The following is a 21,308-nucleotide window of genomic DNA, read 5'->3' on the forward strand; positions in this document are numbered from 1 at the left end:
CGTTTGCAATTGTATGGGGGAATATAAAAATAAAATTTATTATTTAAAAAAAAAAGAAAATAGAAACCCCCCCCCCAAAAAAAAAAAAAGCAGTTTTTTTCCTGGGGTATTAGTACATACATTTGTTCCAGCTAATACACTTGATAAGTTGATGATAATGTATTTATCTGTACTTTTCTTCTTAGGCAAGGCTTTATTTATCTGTGCTTTTTTTCGTAGGCAAGAAAACACATTTTACAGATCCATACCAGGGACTGGAATCCAAAATTGTCAGATGCTTTTTTAGGTGAATTGGCTGAAAAGTGTGTTGGTGAGTGCTATTATTTGAATTCTTTGTTTGCTATTGCTCTGCTCAGTCTCCCTTTCCCCTTATGTTTGAAGTGTGAATGAGTATAGTTATGTCTTTGTACTATAGATGGCTCTGCCTTTAAATGTAAAAATTATTTAAAAAATTTCACTTGAAGTTTGAACATGTCTAAGTTGGAATTTTCACTACCATTAGGTATTCAATTAACAAAGCTCAGTAGTAATATGTCTGTCATTGAATGCTGTGTTTCCATAATATTACCACAGTGTCTCTTAGGAATTGTGTTCTCTCAGAAATTTTATTAAGGAAAGTAAGTTTAAAGTTGAGAGAGAAAGGTCCTTAGTAGAGGCAGGGCTGTAGTTGCTTACTTTGCAGATTACTTAATATACTCATTTTGGTGCCTGTGGTCTAGAAAGAAGTTGAGTGAGAGGAGTTGTCAAAGAAAACACTTACTGGCATCTGCAGTTATTTCCCCAATGTAAAACTTTGTGATTTAATGTTAAATTATTCAGAGTGGGCGCTCTTGAAAAAGTGGATAACTGTAACTGTCCTAAAAGGACATGGTAAGAATATTTTATAATGTATACATGGTCATATATAGGAGATGGAATTCAGGATTTTGGCTCTAAATAGGTCTGAAATAAAAATGCATGAGGTTTTATGAATTTGGTATATACACAGGTATTTTTCCTCCTTCTTTTGCTGTCTTTTGTCTGTTTTCCTCTCATTCTCTCAAAAATATAAATTAAACAATATCTCCATGACATTTTAAGCATTATGAAGAAATTCCCCAAATAAGTCCACTAGCAAGTAACAGTCTACTTAGGAAAACTTTAAAGTTACCCAAACCAAAAAGAACAACTTAGTTAAAAATCATTGTGATTCACCATCAAATAATTAAAACTTAAATAGAACATTAGTCCATTCAGTTAGCTACATCCGAATTATCCTCTTCATCCACAGGGACCTCCATCTCCGAAGCAGCATCCCTCAGCTTTTGAACCACAAAGACCTCGACATCTTCTGGTGAGGAGAAAACGTAAATCTCTCCAGCACTACTCCAGTTTAAGCTTTGCCTGGTATAAGAGAGCATGCGCCAAACCCATTTCATGTAAATTTGGCTTAACCTTTGCAAAGCCTTGTGCTGCTTTATGGGAGAGGGTGGTATTTGGTACAAAATCCCGTCTTTTCCCATTTTTGAAATTTGACCCCTTTTATTTCTTGCTAGTTTTATGATATTATTGTATGAGAGTATAGTCCACACTGGGAAATATTTGCAGATTTTTCTGTGAATTTGTCACAGAATAACCCTTAATTGAAATAAGCAGAAGTTGCCATATAATTTTGGAAATTCCCTAAAAGATAGGTTTTGTCCTGGCTACCACCTGAAATATTATACACACTATTTTAGTTCTTTATCCTAGATATTAGGATCTTAGTTTCCATTTTCATTTCTCAAGGCCAGCACTTCTCATTTTCTAAGTGATTTGTTTTAGTTTTTAGTCAGTTTCTTAAGTTAAAAATTTTTAAGTGTATTTTCTTACAGGATTAAGTAACTTTTTTTTGCCTTTTTTTGTGGTATTCAGTTAGAAAACACACACACACACACACACACCATTTTCTTCATGGAGAGTGACATAAAAATCCTTTGTTACTTCTGGTTTTAGTTGTGACTTTTTTTTCCACTTAAGAAACCAGTCAGATTAAAAAAAAAATCAAATGTAGGTCTTCAAATAGTAATGAAAAAGTCATACATATTAAATTTTTTATGAACTTTTCACTTTATATATTCCAAACATGCTTGTAAGAGGAATGGATCTAGTTCAGTGGACTTTATGCCCAACAAAGGGATGTGCAGTTTTGATGAACAAATGAACATAGTTGACCTCTTATTAGAGGTTATATGGATTTAGTAACTTTTATCTTGAAATAAATCCCCACGTATTTGGAGTTGTTTACATGTATAATAGGTATGATTTTTAAATCTTCAAATAATTTTGGTATCCAGAATATGTGCACAAATAATAGAAACTTAAGATTATTGAGGAGCTCAAACCTAGTCTTATTACTTTTTTCCATTTTCATAGAGGAGGCTAAAAACAATAAAAATGTGTCAGTGGGCCTTCTTTATGTTTGATTTATTTAAAACGTTAATTTATAAAAAATATGCCTTGTGTTAGATAGTGCTTGAATAACTTGTTTTCAGCTTTCAAAAATTTTTTTTGTATCTTAATAGCAGTATTTAAGAATGCGTTTCTTTGGTATCAGTTGGTAAATATTTGTATTCATCAGAGTATTAGAATTATGATAGTAAAATTAGTGGGGTTATGGAATTCTTATGAAAGGGATGTTGATAATATTTTTAACATTAACTTTTAACTTTCAAAAGGCTGTAGCATATCTTCAGTATTTCTAGAATGATTATATATGCTTTCTTTAAAATGAAGATCCTTTTGAGGGTGAAAAAAATAGTCTAATTTTGACAAGAGGCTTAAACCAAGATATATGGTCACCCTAAATGTAATCTATCTAACCATGGTTAGGATGTGCTTTCATTTCAATTAATTCTGTTTTAGAGTTTAGTAAAGGAAGTATATTAAATCAGTTCTCATTTTTTTTGTATATCAGAATCATTTGTTTAACTTTCTCATAATATGTGTTTATGGTATTAAACCTCCGGAAATTCTGAGTAAGTTTATTGTGAACTTGAGAATCTGTTCTTGCTTTAGTTTCATATGTTTATTCAGATATGTGGTCGAGGTTGAGAACCACACATACAAACCAATAAGTCTCATTCACAAATTAATGTAAAGTAGATAAACCCTATCTTTTATAGTGAAAATTTTGCTTCCTTGTATGAGGTCTATTATTGTGGGCAGACTCTTAAATTATCTGTAATAAAGAAAAAGTGAACAACACATCGCTATTATGTATGCTATTAACATGTTGTAGGAACCATTTATACATAAAATTTCTCTTAGTATCTTTTTTCCATTTTGCTTTGTTTCTGAGCTTTTTTTTTAAAAAAAAAAAAACCTGAGACTTTTGCTCTTAAGATAGTACCATATGTTATGTTTACCAACTGTGTATATACTTTTAAGGAAGTTAAAGAAATAATGGTTGTTTCTAGTGTTTGAAGATGATAGTCTGTTCTTCGATTCCTCAGAAATGGTTCATTTTGTTAACGAGTTAGCTGGTGTTCTGCAGTTCGTTTGTTGAACTAATGTAACAGGTATTTTTACGATAGGGAAAAAAACCACCTCTTTTCAGATTTACTTATTGAGACAGAAAATATGAGACTAATGGCAAATTTGATTGCTCTGAAGAATTATTTGGGAGATTGTTTGCTCTCATGGGGCAATGTTAATTTTAAATCTGTTACAGTTTTCTGAATTAAATTCTCACATAGTAACCCCCTCATTCTGAATAAGTGTTTCTTTAAGAATGCAATACTTTTCTATGCTTTTTTTCATAATTTTCACTGATAATTTTACTCACAGTAAGTTGACTTAACAGTAAAGTAATTTATATTAGGGAAAAAAAAGTCTGGTAGATATGAATAATCTATTTCTTGTTAGTACAGGGTATCCTTAACAGTTTCTTCTTTTCCATTCATTCTTTCACTCAAGATATATTTATTGAATGTTTCCTGATTGACAGTCCAGGTGTTGTTCTTGGTATTTGAAATGCATTTGTGAACAAAATAGACAAATATCTCTGCTCTTACAAAGCTCACATTCTAATTGGGGAAGGCAGACAGTAGCATAATGAGTAATGATAAGGTAGTAAATGCTATGGAATAAGAGAGCAGGATAAGGAGAATTTTTCTGTTATTTTTAAGACATGATTAACAGGATCATTTGCTCTACCTGTAAGAGGAATATACTACATTATAGATGTTTGTCTCAGTTTTATTTGTAGATTTTATTCCATGATGTTCTTTTTCTACCAATTAGTTAGGATATTTCTTCTCTGTTCATACTTTCCCTGCCTAACCACCATTTTATTTCAGTATTTATTTATTTTTTTTAAAAAGATTTTATTTATTTATTTATACAAGCACTGGGTACAGTCAGAAGGGCGGGAGGGTGAGAGAATTCACCAGAGCCAGAGGGGGGAGCAGAGCAGACAGAAGGACCCCAGCACACTGCTGAGGGGAGCAGCGGGCGGCAGGAGAGGTCTGCACACCATATGGGACCCTCCTCCCGTGGGCGGGGAGCAGCCAGGGATGGAACTGGCCCTGCAGAGGCCCCGGGCAGCCTCGCAACCCAGCGCTCAACCGCTGCGCCACCGGGGAGGCCCCTATTTCAGTATTTAAATGCCCCATAAGATCACTGTGCATTATAAGAACATAAATAAACCTGATACTATGCTGATATTTAGGGACTAATGTTATGTAACTAGTTCAAGTGGTTCCCCCTACTGGCATGATTGATAATGATGGCCCAAGGCAAATTTAGTTGCTGATATAAAAAAACGACATGGGACCAGTATGAATTTTTCCCCTTTTTATGGTAAACACCTAGCAGCTCATAGGTTTTTGTATGTATTTGTTGCTCAATGAATGGAATTACTTAAAGCCACTGGGTGACTTGATCTATTATTTAACTATATAACCAATTAAATATAACTAATGGTTAGGTATAGTCTTTATCACTAGATTGTAAGGTATTTTAAACTAAAAAGTATATAAAAAGGATATTAATGTGGAAAATTAATGGATTCTTATTCCCTTTAATGCCTGTCAGAGGTGATCACAACTTTAAAATGTGTATTTTTTGGACTACTTGGATATTGACTTTACTGTAGGTTGCAATCAGAGTTGGTAACAGAATAGCTCATTTTTGAAGTTTTCATTGTATACTACTTTATACTTACTCCATTATGTGTTTGAAACTTAGGAATATTAGAAACAATTTGGTAAGTGTAATATTAAGAGAAGTAAGCTAATGATTTGGAATATTCCTGAAAAAGGTTGTATGTTATAATCAGTAGTCTTGCACAAAATTTATGATTTAAAAATATTATTAGTTAATTTAAATATTCAAAACATTTTTAGTCTTAATGAGTAAATTTTATTTGGTGTTTTTTAATTAGCACTTTTCATTTGCTGTTAAAATTACACATAATTATTGATTTAGTATTGATTATTTCCTTAGGTAAAGATGTGTATATTTACAAAACATAATTGTTACTTGGAAGAATGAACTTACCTTTTTTATCCTTTTCTTTTTGTGCATTAGGCTATTGTGGAGCTGATATTAAGGCCCTGTGCACTGAAGCTGCCCTGATTGCTCTGCGGAGGCGTTACCCCCAAATCTATGCTAGCAGTCATAAACTGCAGCTAGATGTTTCCTCGATAGTGCTCAACGCCCAAGATTTTTACCATGCAATGCAGAATATAGTGCCTGCTTCTCAGCGTGCTGTTATGTCTTCGGGACATGCACTATCTCCCATCATAAGACCACTGCTGGAAAGAAGCTTCAACAACATCCTAACAGTCCTACAAAAAGTGTTTCCCCATGCTGAAATTAGTCAGAGTGACAAGAAAGAAGGTACTTTACTTTTTCATGTTGTTAAAATGAAACAACTACAGGCATAAGTAATTAGAGTCTAAGTTTCCTCATAAGGTAGTTTATGTGTTATGCTCCTCTGTATTTGCCATGAATATAGAACATGTATCTATATTCATTTTATTCGTCACCTTATATTTCAGTTCTGCCATATTGCCTAACATGGTAGGTAGTTGCCTAGTGAATGTTTATAAAAGAGTAAATGTTTCAATGTTTGTTCACTCTTGGGCCATTGTAACTATCTTACTATAGGAGTGTTACTATCTTTAGAAAAGTTGACTATAATAATAATAATAGTCACTTAGCATTGACTTTTAAGTTATAAGGCCCATACCATAAATTTCCCTTGTTAATCTTCATGACATGTGAGGTAGGTACTGTCATGGAGTTGCTGATTTTCATAACTGAGGCTGTCTGGCTTTTCTCCAATATTTTTCATTAAAAATCTTAGAAAATTTTAAAATATATTCCTTTCTGAGGTTATGAAAGCACCTTTATTTCCTTTGGAGAGGGTTTTTTTTTATAGCATTATTTGTGTTTTCAGATATTTTTCATAAATAAAAGCATGTTTTAGTTCTAGTTTTTCTTAATGTACCAGTGGAGAAGTGAAACTACATTTTGTTTGATACTTACTATTTTTTAGCTATTTAGATTTATGATTTGGGTTGTTTTGGCGTTTAATATTTTTTTTTCTGGACAAATACCCTTTTCTTGTGCATGAAACTATTACTCAAAAAATATTCAGTTATTTTCAGATTCGCTTTTACAGTGTTAGTTGTACTAACCATTTAGCTTTTGAAAGCCACTGAGATCTGTATCTGCCAGTGTAGTACAGTATCTCATTTTAGAAAACATCATATCCTCTTTTTCAAAAGCAAGTCTCTTTTTTCCTTCATGTTTTTGGGGGAAAGGTATCATTTCTGTCAATCTTAATTCTCTTCCATATCTTTTAACATGCAGCATTGCTTTTTATTTAATGAATCAATAGTTTTGTTAGGTATAAGTTAAATACTTCTATTCATACTTTAAGGTTGTAGTGCAGATAATAAGCATTGTACTCTTCAGTAGGAATTTTTTTCATTCATTCATTTCAGTAGGGATTTTTGTTCATTGAGTTTTAACTAAAGACTCAATTATAAACAAGTGTTACTTAAATGAATGGATGTTTAAAAGTAACTTTATTACCATTGAATTTCTGACTCTCATTGTAACTACACTAGGTTTTCCTCCAAAAGGTGTGCATGTATTTGTGTTCTACGTGAAAAAGTAAGAGTCTCTTTTTGCTCTTTGTTGTTGCTTTTTAAAGAACTGGCCATAGGGCCTCCATGGTGGTGTAGGGGTTAAGTCTCAGTGCTATCAGCGTTATTCAACCATCACCATTGCAGTCTGAGTTTGATCCCCAGTCAGGGAACTAACCCACATGGTGCAGCAGACCGGTCTTTTCTTGCCTGCTGCTCCTCTCAGCAGTGTATTTCAGTAGATCCTCTTGTCCTCCTCCCCACTCTGTCTTTGGTGAATCTTCTCACCCTCCACACCTCTGGCCTATACCCCAGTTCTTCTGTGTATTAATAACATAAATCTTAAAAAAAAAAAAAGAACTGGTTGTAACTCAAGTATACCCTATTAATTAAAACAAATATGTGAAATATACTGGTTTTGGTCAAAGTTAATTTAGAGACTTTTAATTAGTGGGTAGATATTTTATATTTTATAAGAGTGCCATTTCTTTCCCAGACTTTCAGAGGCACCTCATAACACTATAAGTAGTCTATAAAGGTGAAAGAAAACATTAATTCTGTTAATATTCAAAGTACCATAGTTTGTCAATTTGCAGTGTTAGTATTATTTGATTATTTATTAATGTCACTTGATTTTTAAACCAGTTTACTTAGCTTTCATAAGACACTAATATTTTTTTTTAAATGATTTTTTTTTTTTAATAGAGGCATGTTTATTTATTTGTTTGTTTGTTTGTTTTGTTTATACATGCACTGGGCACAGTCAGAAGCGCGGGAGGGTGAGAGAATTCACCAGAGCCAGAGCGGGGAGCAGAGCAGGCAGAAGGACCGAAGGACACTGCTGAGGGGAGCAGCGGGCGGCAGGAGAGGTCTGCGCGCCATGTGGGACCCTCCTCCAGTGGCCGGGGAGCAGCTGGGGATCGAACCAGCGCCGCAGAAGCCGCGGGCTGCTTCGCAACCCAGCGCTCAACCGCTGCGCCACCAGGGAGGCCCCGTAAGACACTAATATTAAATGACTTTATAAACTTCATTATCTTTGTAATTTTTCCTAGCAGATATGGAAACTCTAATTTTAGATGAGAGTGAAGATGAGAATGCTTTATCAATTTTTGAGACCAGTTGTCACTCAGGATCACCAAAGAAACAGTCATCCACTGCTGCTGTGCGTAAACCCTACCTTCATTTTACAATGTAAGTGTTTCGTATCAGATTGCTTCCAATTTAAAGTGATTTTTATGACTGTATGGTAACAATTGTATTTTTACTTATGGTTGTAACCCTCAGGACTTTGTTTTCTGTTGTTTAGACGCGATTCTGGAAGACTTACTGTATAAACTTCTGTGTGTAAATGAATTGGTTTATTGGTCAGTGGCAGGTGTTTTCTCTCCCCCCCAAAAAAAAAACACCAACAAAAACAAACTGTGTGATTTTTTAATTTATTTTTAAAAAAGATTTGTTTTTATTTATTTAAGCATACAATAGCTGGGGTGTAGGCCAGAGGTGCAGGGAGTGAGGGGATTCACCAGAGACAGAGAGGGGAGCAGAACAGGTAGATCTACTGAAATACACTGCTGAGGGGAGCAGCAGGAGAGACTTAGAGAGTCTGCTGAGCCCTTTGAGTTAGCTGCCTGGCAGGAGATCTGAATTCTTTGTTGTGGTGGCTTGAGATAGCGCTGAGACTTAACCTCTGCACCTCCAGAGAGGCCCTATGTGATTTTTTTTTTTTTTAAAGTACAGGGAACTGAGGTGCGTGGGTGCATTGGTGAAGGAAACTCTATGGGGACTACACCTGAGGAGGTGGGAGGAAGCAAATATTGCTTAAAAATGAACAATGATGTAAAAAAAAATTAAATAAAAAAAATAAAGCAGGATGGAAGGAAGGGCTACCTTTAGAAAGTCAGCTCATTTCCCCAATTTTATTGCTTTTATATTTGAGCTAAAATGGACAAATTATTTACGATGATCTGAAGTAATTTAATTTGCAGTAAGTTTCAGATGATAGTTTAGGGACTCTGGAGTACTAAAGAAATTGGTCAGTAATTAGGTAACTTTTGATTCTCCAAAACCTCATTGGCTTACACTTTCCTAATTTAGATTTTATGGGTTTTCTATTTACATTTACCTTTATCTATGTTAAAGCAACTTTTGCTTTGTGCTCTCTAATGGGTAAACAATTTTAGTGTAAATGTAGTTTTAAATTAAGAGACCAAATAGTTTTGGGAAACTAATAGCATGATCATTAGCATTTACACAGTTAGCATGCTAGTTAAAGGATCATAAATGCTCCAGTCAGGTAGGTCTAATGACACTTTTATTAGAAAAGGCTGGATTATGTGCGCTTTTAAGTAACTTTTCTTTAGAGATATTTTGAACAAATTTAAGTCTTTCACTTAAATCGAAGTTTCTCCCATGTAGATTTGGTGAGATGTTAATTTGATTATTTGCATTGATAATACTTTGAATTTCATTTTTAAAATTAGACTAAACTACTTTGATCTACTCTTTTTTTTTTTTTTTTTTTTTTGTGTGTTTTTTTAACAACATGTTCTTTCATTGGAAACTTTTTTCTTCTACTCCAGATCCTTTCTTTTATGCTTTCAGGGAAGTTTACTTGAGCAGTTTCAGCAATTGTGCAATCTGGTTTGTTGATGGTTGAGAAAACCAGACAGTTTTTAACCTGGCTTGTGTGTGTGTGTGTGTTACTGTTCTGACAGTTTTAGTTATTTACATTTGAAATATTTAATAGCAGGAGCTAAGACACTATAAAAACACACATGTTCCATTTTTATAAGATCTGCTGTAAGTGAAATGATACAAAAATAGATTTTGATGTTAGCAAACTTCATGTGCAGTTTTCATCTTGACTTTTTATTAAGAACATTCTCTACTATTGGTTTAATGTATGTTACTCTTATGGCTCATCTTGTTTTGGTTAGCCTTTCTGAAGGAATTGGTTTATTTTAGTTACTTTTAAATAAACTTTCCTTGTTCATTGATTAGACTTTGATTTAATAGTGAGGCAACTGTAATTTAGAATAAATTTTTTTTTTGGTTTAGTGCTTCAATAAATTCCATTCTTTTATTTCTTTATTCAACCCACCCATTCTGCCAATTTTTATGTATTTACTCTCTGCCAGGCACTGTATGAGGTGTTGAAAACATGAACAGGATTAAGATAAAATGTAGTTCTTATTTGAAATATAATAAGTTGATAAAATTGTAATGTAGTTGAAGTGCTATATAAGCAGAACTAAAAAGCTTCCACTTGGAAGTCCAGGAAGGCTTCATGGAAGAATTGGTGACATTTACTCTCTTTTTGATATGTAGGAATAGGAGTCAGCATCTGAGTGCTCATTACAAGCTTGATATTTGGTAGGTATATAAAGCTGTGGACTTTATAGTAATACATACGTCCCTTTCAACAATCATATAGCATTTTGTGGTATCATCATTTTACAGATGAGGAAACTAAACCACAGAGAAGTTAAGTAAATTGTCCATGATCATGCTGCTAGCAGGTGGCAGAGCCAGGCTCTGTACTGTTTGTTTCCTGGGATCATATTCTTTCTGTTATATATGTGGTATCCAAATTGATTTCTGAATAGGTAGGTGAAGAATTATATTGCTTTTTTGTGTAGGTTGGATGATGCGATTTTTTTATACTTTACAAGAAGCGTATGCTTTAGAATATAGATTTTCAATAGCAGCTATATGTGGTTTTGGGTCAGTTTGGTCTGGATTGGTTTTCTGTTTGAACAACATGTGTTTGCATATCCAGATCAATAAAAAAAAGGTGCTAGACAAATCAAAAGCTTGACTTTAATGCTGTTCTTCAGTAACAGCATTGCTGGTGTGTTTCTATTTTTGGGAATATCTCCTAAAGCAATTTTAAAACGTTTTCTTTAGATTTAAGGTGAAATAAAAATCAAGATATTTAAAGTTTATCAATCTGGTAAAGAACCCTTATGATGGAAATTAAGGTTTCTTTCTTTCTGTACATAACCATAAAAGGATTAGAAACAGGTTTCTGAGGTTTTCCAAATGAAAATAGCTTTGTTTTTTCTGATTAGAAAGATGATATACTCTATAGAAAATTCAAGTAATAAAGAAGAGCATAAAGAAGAAAGTAAAAATTAAAGCCCAAGCACCTGAAGGTAATATTTGTTAAAGTTTTGGTGACCACACTGCCCTATTCCTTTATGCACATAGACTGACCCACAGTATTTATATAAATTATATCCTTCAAGCTTGTTAATATAATTTGCTTTTTTATCTACTATGGGGGAATATTATTTTATATCAATGTTTAATGTCATTCTTATAAAATATCTGTAATTTTTTGGATGTTCTATAATTACATAACCTTATTGATAAGCATAGAAATTTAAAATTTTCCTCTTTTATACAAAAATTGTAGTGGTAGACATCTTTACAGGTATACATCTATACCTACGTACATCTAGGTATACATCTATATCTTTTTTCCGATTCAGAACTTAGGGTAAATTTAAGAACTACACTTCCTGTTTCAAAGGGTTTATACATTTAAGAACTTGATACGGGTTGGTAAATTGCCTTCTGGAAAATTTGTGCCAGTGCATATTTTCATCAGTAATGTATGAAAAGTACTTTTTCTAACTCCTCCCCAAGTCTGAGCACTGTCTTACTAAATCCGTACCAAGCAGAGATGAAAACAGTATCTTCTTGTTTGATTGAGTAATTGATTTTGTTTTTTCGTACATTTATTCACTCAAACATATTTTGTTAAAGTACCCATTATGTGCCAGGTGTTATATAGGAAGCTTTGGGAGTAGGATGAGTTGCAGAATATCCTTGGATATATGTTTTGTTTTACCTTTGTTAAATCAAATATAATGTGAGATAATTGTACTTTTTCCCCACTCCCACTTGTCCTGAGAATACCAATTTTTCATCATCTGCTCATGAATAGTGGGTATTAAAATTAATTTTTGGTTTCTTACTCTAACAGATAAAAGATGTTTCTCATTATTTTCTTAATTTTTCATCTATGTTAATAACTACCAAATTTGTCTGAAGCCTAGCTCACTCCTTAGCTTTTGACTCTGCGATGCCTATCTCCTTTTGTTGTGGCACAGATCTTGCAGTATATAATGGGACTGTGTTTCCCCTTTTCTACCTGTGAGTCCTACAGTTCATTCAGTTGTGCCAACTGGAATTGGGCATCATCCTCAATCCCTTCACTTCTGTATCTGGTCAATGACCAAGTCCTGTTGATTTTCCTTAAATAACTCTAATCTCAGACTTTGTCAATTCCTCTGACACTATTCTTAGTCTGTCATTAATATTTTAGGCCTGAATTATTATAGCAGACCCAAAAGTGGTCATTTTTCCTCCTGTGTTGCCTTCTTCAAAATCTTTTCCTATTATGGACATGCTGACCTAGTGTCATCTCCCAAGGATAAGTATGTGATTATGTCATGTCCTTTGCCTAAGCTTCTTAGTGCCTCCTCATTGTACTCCATGCACTGTCCAGTTTCTAACATGGCTCACAGAAGCTCTTCCTTTGTAACCCTTGATAGTCTGCTGTTGCTTCCCTTGCCCCTGCTCTAATCCCTGGGACCTTAACTACTACATTCCTTAGAACCTTAAAAATACCTGACCTTATGGAATGATATCAGTCACCCCAGAGTTCAGGTGCTCTTTAGCCTCTGATCTTTTGCACATCTTATTTTTATTTCTTGAAAATGTATCCTTTTTGTCTCCATTCTGTTGGATTTCTGCTTTGGTAACAGTTTTGCAGGAAAGCCTTCTCTGAGTCTGTAATTGGGGTCTCTGCTAGCACCCTGTACTTAAATAGGATCACTTATTAATTATGCTCAATTATAGTAATTTGTGTATTTCCTTTTCCCACTAAAATGCCATTTAATTGTGAACTGTCTGATAATAGTTGGATGCCTAGGGTTGAGACATTCAACACAGGAAGCATTTAAATGAATAATTTAATGGAACATTTAAACTGTTAACCTAGTTCTATTTTTTTGAACTGTTTATGTCTTTTGCCTGTGAAGATTTTATTTTTTTGTTAAAATTCTAAACTCTTCATAAATTAAGAATCATTCCTGTTAGGCCTCTCTGGTGGTGCATGGGGTTAAGCACTGTGATATGAAGCAATCTGCAGCCTCTGCAGCACGAGTTCCATCCCCGACCTGTCAGGGAGCAACCCACATGGCGCAGCAGACCTTTCCTGTTTCGCCCGCTGCTCCCCTCAGCAGTGTATTTCAGTCAGTTTGCCTGTTCTGTTCCCCACTTTGTTTCTGGTGAATCCTGTCACCCCCTCCACATCTTTGGCCTGTACCCCAGCTCTTGTATGCATAAATAAATAAATCTTAAAAACAAATCATTCCTGGGCCTCCCCTGGTGGCGCAGTGGTTGAGCGCTGGGCTGAGAAGCTGCCGCTGCCTCTGCAACGCTGGTTTGATCCCTAGCCACCGGCGAGGGTCCCACATGGCGCACAGCCTCTGCAGCACTGGTTCGATCCCCAGCCACCTGCGGGAGGGTCCCACATGGCGCGCAGACCTCTCCTGCCGCCCGCTGCTCCCCTCAGCAGTGTACTTCGGTCCTTCTGCCTGTTCTGCTCCCTGCTCTGGCTCTGGTGAATCCTCTTACCCTCCCGCACTTCTGACTGTACCCAGTGCTTGCATGAATAAATAAATAAATCTTTAAAAAAAAAAATCATTCCTGTTAATGGCAAATTCTTTGTCCATTATTTGACATTTGGTTTAGATCTAATTTTGAATTTTAAAATGTTTAGATTTTTATGAATTGAAAATACATTAGTCTTTTGTTTTTCTTATTTCTGTATTCATTGTATTTATTCTGTGAAATGAGGACTTGAATCTTTCTTATTTTAAAAAATGTTTATTTTATAATCCATCCCTGTTTCATTTACCTTTTATGCTTTTATTATGTCATATGATATTTTTTTAGTTACTGTGATTTGTTTCCCGGGCTGCCTATTATGTATACCAATCTGTGTTTCTTTTCTTTGGGATGGACCATATTCTATTGTTTTATTCTAGTCTGTAATATGCTTCAGAATAAAGTAGTGCACATCTTAACATAATGGTTTAGAATGTGTGACTTTGCAGGTATATGGACCTGAATGAGAATTTGAACACTTGTCATCACCCAGTTGTACAGTCTTGTAACTAAACCTTTCTGAGCCTTAACTTCATCTATTTAGTAAAAGGAAACAATGTATTTCATAGAATTGTTAAGAAACTCAAACAAGAAATCTTTGTGAAATGCTTGTTATTAAAACTTTATTTAAATGTTCTAAAATTGGACACTTTTCCAAAATTTTCTTGATGTTCTTGAGTATTTTTTCACATTATGTTGAGAATAAGTTTTAAATCTCTGCTTCCCTCCTCCCCCCAATTTTTTTGGGATTTTTGATTTGTGTTTTTTAAATGTATAAAGTAAAAAATATGTATGTTAGGAAGAAGCAGCATCTTTACATTCAATCTTATAATGTATCTATATAGTTTCACATTTACCTTGCTAAAATTATTAACATGTTTATCATTTGTATTATTTTTGCAGTTATAAATAGGATCTCCTTTCCTTCTTTATATTGTTATTGGTGTTTAGGAAATCTTTTGATTTTTCCTTTTTCATCTTTGTCTTGTTACTTCATAGATTCTGACAGTTATCCTTGATTCTCTTAGATTTCTCCAGTATATAATCATATCCTTTAGAAGTAACAGTGTTTTCCTATTTCTTTCCTTTAGTTTCATTTTAAATTTGCTTTATCTACAGTGCTAGTTGATAAACTTGGTACTACAGAATCTTGAGAATTCAAGATGAACTTGGTTTATATGTGATCCTAAATTTGCCTTCTTTAGTGTGGGGCTTTAGATATCATGTATTAGGGTAAGAGCAGCTAATTTTGATCCCAAAACAAAATTTGGTGACACAGTAAAGTCCTACTCTCCCCCCACCCCACTTAAAAATCATGGTAAAATATACATAAAATTTACTATTTTAACCATAAAAATACCTACATGTTGGGTAATTTTCAGAGGCACCTCTTTGTTGGAGAAGTGAAATTCTTGATATTTCACCTTGAATCATTAGTGACTAAATGACATTTAGTGTCTGAAGCATTTTCCGAGTTAATATATGTGGCATGATAGGATGAACACCCAGATGCTTTTTTACTTTCTTTGGGGATGGATTTTTATACTTTCATATCTTAAGTTAATAATATGGTTAGAGAGATCAACATTTTAAAACTAATTAAAGATAATTCACTGTACAAAAAATAAGAAAGATACACATTTCTGCTAATTTGGAACTACATTCTTTTAATGTAAATATTTTGTCTAATATTTCAGGTTGATCCTTAGAGTATATGGTTTTGACATAATTATTATGTCTTACATGTATTGCAGGTCACCATATCATCAGCCAACCTCTTACAGGCCAAGGTTATTGCTGTCTGGAGAACGAGGCTCAGGTCAAACTTCTCACCTTGCTCCAGCACTTTTGCACACTCTAGAAAAATTCTCTGTGCACAGACTAGATCTTCCAGCACTTTATTCAGTTAGTGCCAAAACACCTGAAGAATCATGTGCACAGGTAGGTTTGTGTCAGTTCAGAGTATTTCCAATTTGCTTATTGTTTCTAGCTCAGTATTTATATTTTTTTCAAAGAGTGATAATACAAATACTGACTTTTGTTGATTATTCGTTAGTATTCTAGGATAAAGGCAAAGGATGCTTTTGAGATATAACATTTGTTAAAAGTGAACTCATTGTTTTTCTCATGATATGTTTCTGAAATTTTAATATCCTGTTTCTTGTATTAAAATTTCATTAAACATCATAGAAAAGGTGTTTCTTTTGCCTTTTCCATTCTTTTCAAAACTAATTCCAGAGCCTTTCTAAAATCAGTCTTTACTAAGATCTTTATCATAGAAAGGGAAATGAAATTCGCTTTGAGATACTGGGAATTAAAATTAACATAGAGAAGTAATACCAATTGTAAAATTATAGATATTTGTATCAGTAGTCCAGTGTGTTTGATATTTGGTTTTCAGCTATTTTGTATTTGCTGGTTTGTGAAGCAAAGTTCCAATGGGACTGTTTATATTTTTTTGACATTTTAATGTGCAACTGAATTTATTGAAAGTGTATTACATTGGTTCTATGGAATAGGGCATCAGTTTTTTGAGCCAAAGGACCATGTTTTCACTATTTCTGTGTTACAGTGTATCACTGTGATACAGTACCCAATTCAAAGTAAGTGTTCATTAAATCTTTGATTAATGTTTCCAATAAATAAATTAGAGGAATGCCACTCTCTACTTCAATATGTAGCCTATTTTTAGAGATTAAATGACCTGAGTAGTAACATTTAAGAGCCTTGCACACAATTTTGTTGTTTTTTCAGTGGCATTTATAAATATTTAAAACATATTCAACCTAATTGAAACCATTCTGTACCTCATAGAAATACATATAATATACGCACATATACTTTTTAGACAGTTAATAATGTCAGTCTAATTTTTCACAGTCTTCTGGGTATGAACATTCTAGCAGTGCTTCTCTACATATAAACCCTATTTTAAAGTGTCTTTTCAAAACCCAAGACCTCAATAAAACGTCATATATCTGTAGTTTGCTCCATGTTTATGCATTTAACTCAATTTGACTGTGTTACTCCAATAATGTTGACTTACATGTTGGCTCATGTTACTCCTTTTTGGTGAGTCATAACTATTGCAGTTTGTATGCAAGTAAGAGAATTACTTAGTAGTATTTGAAATTAATTCAATTGATTAATATAAAATATAATTGTAAATTAGCAAAATTTACCCTATAGGAAAGAGCAGCAAAAACACTAGTGATGGAAGAAGATATTGAGCAAGTGTCTAAAAAGCTCTACACCTTAAACCAGATGGTTTCACAAGTGAATTCTTTTAATCTTAAAGGATAAGATCATTTTGGTTCTAAACTGATCAAAAGCAGAGAGAAAGAAAGCTACCTGTGAAACTAGCAAAATCAGTGATAACAAAGTTTAAAAGAAACAGAAAACTGTAGACTAATTTCACTTAGATTTTGATCATAAAGAAAATATTACACATGGATCTAGCGCACATAAAAGAACAATATTCCATTATTAAGGCATGCAAGATTGATTCTGTTAGTATTGAGATATATATATATATATATATATAGAGAGAGAGAGAGAGAGAGAGAGAAAGAGAGGCAAAGATGCACTGAAGTAATACATATTTGCCTGTGATGTGATTGTCTATTTGAAAAACTTGTAGTATCAACTGAAAAGCAATTAGGGACAATAAGAGAATTCTGTCAGTTAGACACATTCAAAATTAATATTATAAAATTAGTAATTTATTTTATACAAACAAGAGCAATTTAGAAATAGAACGGAAGGTCCCATTTTAAATAGCAACTAAGTTTACCTAGAAGTTAACTTAGACAGTTAATGAGCTGAGCCTAAAGAAGAAATGTAAATATTCAGTTGAGGACAGTTGAATAAATGAAAGATACAACTTATTTTTTAATTTCTATGCAGCATTCAAAGCATGGACTCATGTCACAAAGTGTGGACTCAAATCAGATTAAAATCTCAGTGACTGCACATACTACTTAACTTGTTGAGTCTTAATTTCCTCATCTGTGAAATTAAGAAAATAATACCATATAAGGTTATTGTGATTACTAAAATAAGCCCATTCTGTAGGTTCAGCACACAGTACCCAGGAGAAGTGAGCTGTTGTAATGTTTATTGGTACTACTACTGCTATTTTGATAACGAATGACTAATAAGAGTCAAAATTAGAAAGCTGGGAGTTCTTTTCTGAAATAATATGCAAATTAAGTGCAGTCTTAATTACAGTAACTGCAAAATTTAAGAGGTTAAAAAATTGCTTGGTGTTTCTTCTGGAAAATAAATACAAGTGTAATAAGGCCAATTCTAGAGGAAAAGGTATAATGAAGGAGCCATACCTGGTTTTTGAAGAGGTAATAAAACTACAGTAATGAAGAATTTTTACATATGTAGGGGTAAACAAGCAAAGTCATAAGAAAAAAGAGAGAATTCACAACTGAGGTATGTATAAAAATGAGAATTTAGCCTATGATAAAGATAAGGTGATCTTGAGCATATGAGAATGATGATATGATAATGATAATTAGTAAATGTTGATGGTGGTAATGATGAGGATGACAACATATACCAGTTGATGGGATAGATAGATCTATCTATCTATCTGGAAAAATTGGCTACCTTTATGAGGGGGAAAAAGAAAAACAAAACTAGATTTCCGTCCTTTTTTCTGTAGTCCAAAAATAAATTCTAGGTTGTTAATGAAACTATAAACTATTACTTATATTAGGAGAATTCACAAGTTCATATATTTGTTATTTTGAACATGAGAAAGTCATTTATATGCAATGAACAAAAGTTAGGAAATAAAAAGATATAAACAAATTTGACTCTAAAATTTTTAATTTTGCATGGCAAAAACATTCTTTAAATAAAATTAATAGATATCTGGTAAAATTATATTTGTAACAAGGACAAGTTTCCTAAATATACAAAAGGATGTTAAATTCAATAAGAAAAAAGAATGACAGCCTAATACAAAGACTGGCAAAATAGGAAACATGCCATTTACAGGTGAGAGAAAAAAAGAAAAGGCAGACAGTAAAAATTTGAAAATATTGTTAGCCTCACTTACAAGTTAAAAAAAAAAAGGTTAAAGGGGCCTCCCCGGTGGCGCAGCGGTTGAGTGCTGGCTTGCGAAGCTGCCCGCGGCCTCTGCGGCGCCGGTTCGATCCCCGGCTGCTCCCCAGCCACTGGAGGAGGGTCCCACATGGCGCGCAGACCTCTCCTGCCGCCCGCTGCTCCCCTCAGCAGTGTACTTCGGTCCTTCTGCCTGTTCTGCTCCCCGCTCTGGCTCTGGTGAATTCTCTCACCCTTCCACACTTCTGACTGTACCCAGTGCATGTATAAACAAACAAACAAACAAACAAATAAATAAATAAAAAAAAACATGCCTCTATAAAAAAAAAAAAAAAGGTTAAAGCAACAGAGTACTATTACATAGCAGCAATCAGGTTTGTAAAAATAAGGTCAGTAATGCCTTGCGGTGGAGAGGTGAGACATGCTGGTTAGTGGAAATGCAAATTTATTTAACAAGTCTGGAGTGTAGTTTAACACTGTCTTTTAAAAATTCAAGTACATAATATCTTTGACCTAGGACTTGTACATTAAGGATTTTTTCCTAAAGATACATTAGCTGTGAGTGTTCACTGCTGAATGTACCAATATATTCATTACTGCGTTGTATATAACTGCCTAACAAAAGGAGACATAAAAAAGAAACAAACCAAATATCCCTTAATGGTGAATTTCCAAAATAAATTATGGTATATCCTCACATACAAAGAAATGTAAAACCATTAACATGGATCAGCTAGATATACAGTGACTGATACGGAAAGATGATGGAAATATTAGTAAAAAGTGGCATGTATATCAGTCTAAGGGTGATCTTTGTGTCAAAAAGAAAAAAGACATCAGGTCATTTCATCTTCTCTGCTTTGTCCCATTACTAGTGGAGCTTATTTTTGAATGACCACCCAGCAACTTAGTGAGAAGCCCAGACTTCTTTGGAACACTGGCCAGCAATCAGAAACTGTCCTAGTTTATACTTGATTTTTTTGTATCTTAAATGCATATTTAAAATTACTTTAAGTTCATAATTATAATACTTTCCAACAAAATTATCCCCAAAGAGCCTATTATATAATGAGACAAGAATTTTTTCTTGAAAGAAAGTTTTTTTTGGCAAGTTTGTCTATAAATAGGTATAAAATCCCAGGGAAGAGAGAACTTACGAATACGAGCACTGAAGTGGTGGGAAAACCCTTTTCTTCTATATTCTGTTTCTGCCTTCTTTCCCTTGGGAACAAGTCCTCCAATAGGCAGGATTATTTCTAAGTAGATGTGGAATGTGAAGTTTCAGTCAGTGGTAAGTCATTCTTCTGTGCTTTTCTCTTTCTCCCAAACTCTAGATACTCAATTGAGTTCTTTACAAGTGTAATGCGAACGTGAAAGACAGCCTTAAAGGAAAGTAGTCTTAAATGATCTTTAAAGATCTGTATTTATATGTGAGAGAAGATGAAATGGGGGAGAACCCTACTTGGTATTTCTTTAGCCTGTGGGAATCCTGTTTAATTATATCTCCTTTCTTTGAACATATCTACATACAAGTCTTTATATTACAAATTTTCTTTCTCTTTCTGATACCGTGGGTACTCATTAATATGATTTGTTGGGTTAAAAACTGAAGGACTTAGTATATGTTATAGGGTTTTCTCAATGTTTCTAAGATTTAGTGCGCTTATAAAAACGTCTGATTCCCTGGCTCCACACTCACAAATTCTGTCATTAAATTTGGGCTGAGCCCAAGGGATCTGTACTTTAAACGTGCATCCCAGGTGTTACTGTTCTAGATTTTTACTAGATCACACTTTAAAATGTAGTACTTTAGTTCATCATTGGTTCAACATTTATTACTGAGACAAATGCCAGAGTTCATAAAGTAGCTGTTTGTGTGTCTGTGTCTGTATGTTAGTGAACATTGTACAGTCTTCAAAAGACTCTGGAAGAGAATGGAAAACCCTGTTCTAACCTGGAAGATTCATGGCTGCCCCATTAAATTCATAACTAATCACTCAGTTTAATAAGGCAGGAGATGTTAGTTTCTGTAGTAAAAGATTTACGTGTGTTAGCTTTCTTTAAAAAGTGACAAAACTAGGATTCCCCTTTTCCAATTTCCTGAAATGTATTTTTTTGCCTCTTATATTATTCTTACTGTTGATTTAGGAAAAGGATTTTTTGAGTGTGTTATATTTTATCTTTTCCATTTATCTACAAGTATGGTTGAATTAATTTATATGTAGCTGTCAAAAGCTTGGGGGTTTTGTCATACTGAATGGCATTAAAAATAATTTTAAATGTCAATAGGTCTTTTTTTTAGTGAAAATTTTTGTGTTTTTCTTTCCCCAGCAAGAAATTTTATCTGAAATTCACAGGGGAAATCTTTTTTGGTTAAGTAACACTAGGGGAATTAATATACTTTTTTTTTTTAAGATTTATTTATGTATA

The 21,308-nt window shown here is 33.7% G+C and overlaps 1 protein-coding gene across 2 annotated transcripts in view; it reads left to right on the plus strand.

The window, feature by feature from the left end:
- The window catches only part of ATAD2B (ATPase family AAA domain containing 2B), a 119,068-nt gene that overhangs the window by 57,193 nt on the left and 40,567 nt on the right, over window positions 1-21,308 (plus strand). For both annotated transcript variants that reach the window (XM_037528444.2, XM_054701325.1), the window contains exons 15-18: window positions 220-310; window positions 5,551-5,862; window positions 8,174-8,309; window positions 15,554-15,740. In XM_037528444.2, coding sequence (XP_037384341.1) covers window positions 220-310; window positions 5,551-5,862; window positions 8,174-8,309; window positions 15,554-15,740 — 726 coding nt within the window. The remainder of the gene's footprint in view (window positions 1-219; window positions 311-5,550; window positions 5,863-8,173; window positions 8,310-15,553; window positions 15,741-21,308) is intronic.

This window comes from Talpa occidentalis, unplaced genomic scaffold (assembly GCF_014898055.3).
Source record: "Talpa occidentalis isolate TD23 unplaced genomic scaffold, MPIMG_talOcc4v2.1 talOcc4.5, whole genome shotgun sequence".
NCBI lineage: Eukaryota > Metazoa > Chordata > Mammalia > Eulipotyphla > Talpidae > Talpa > Talpa occidentalis.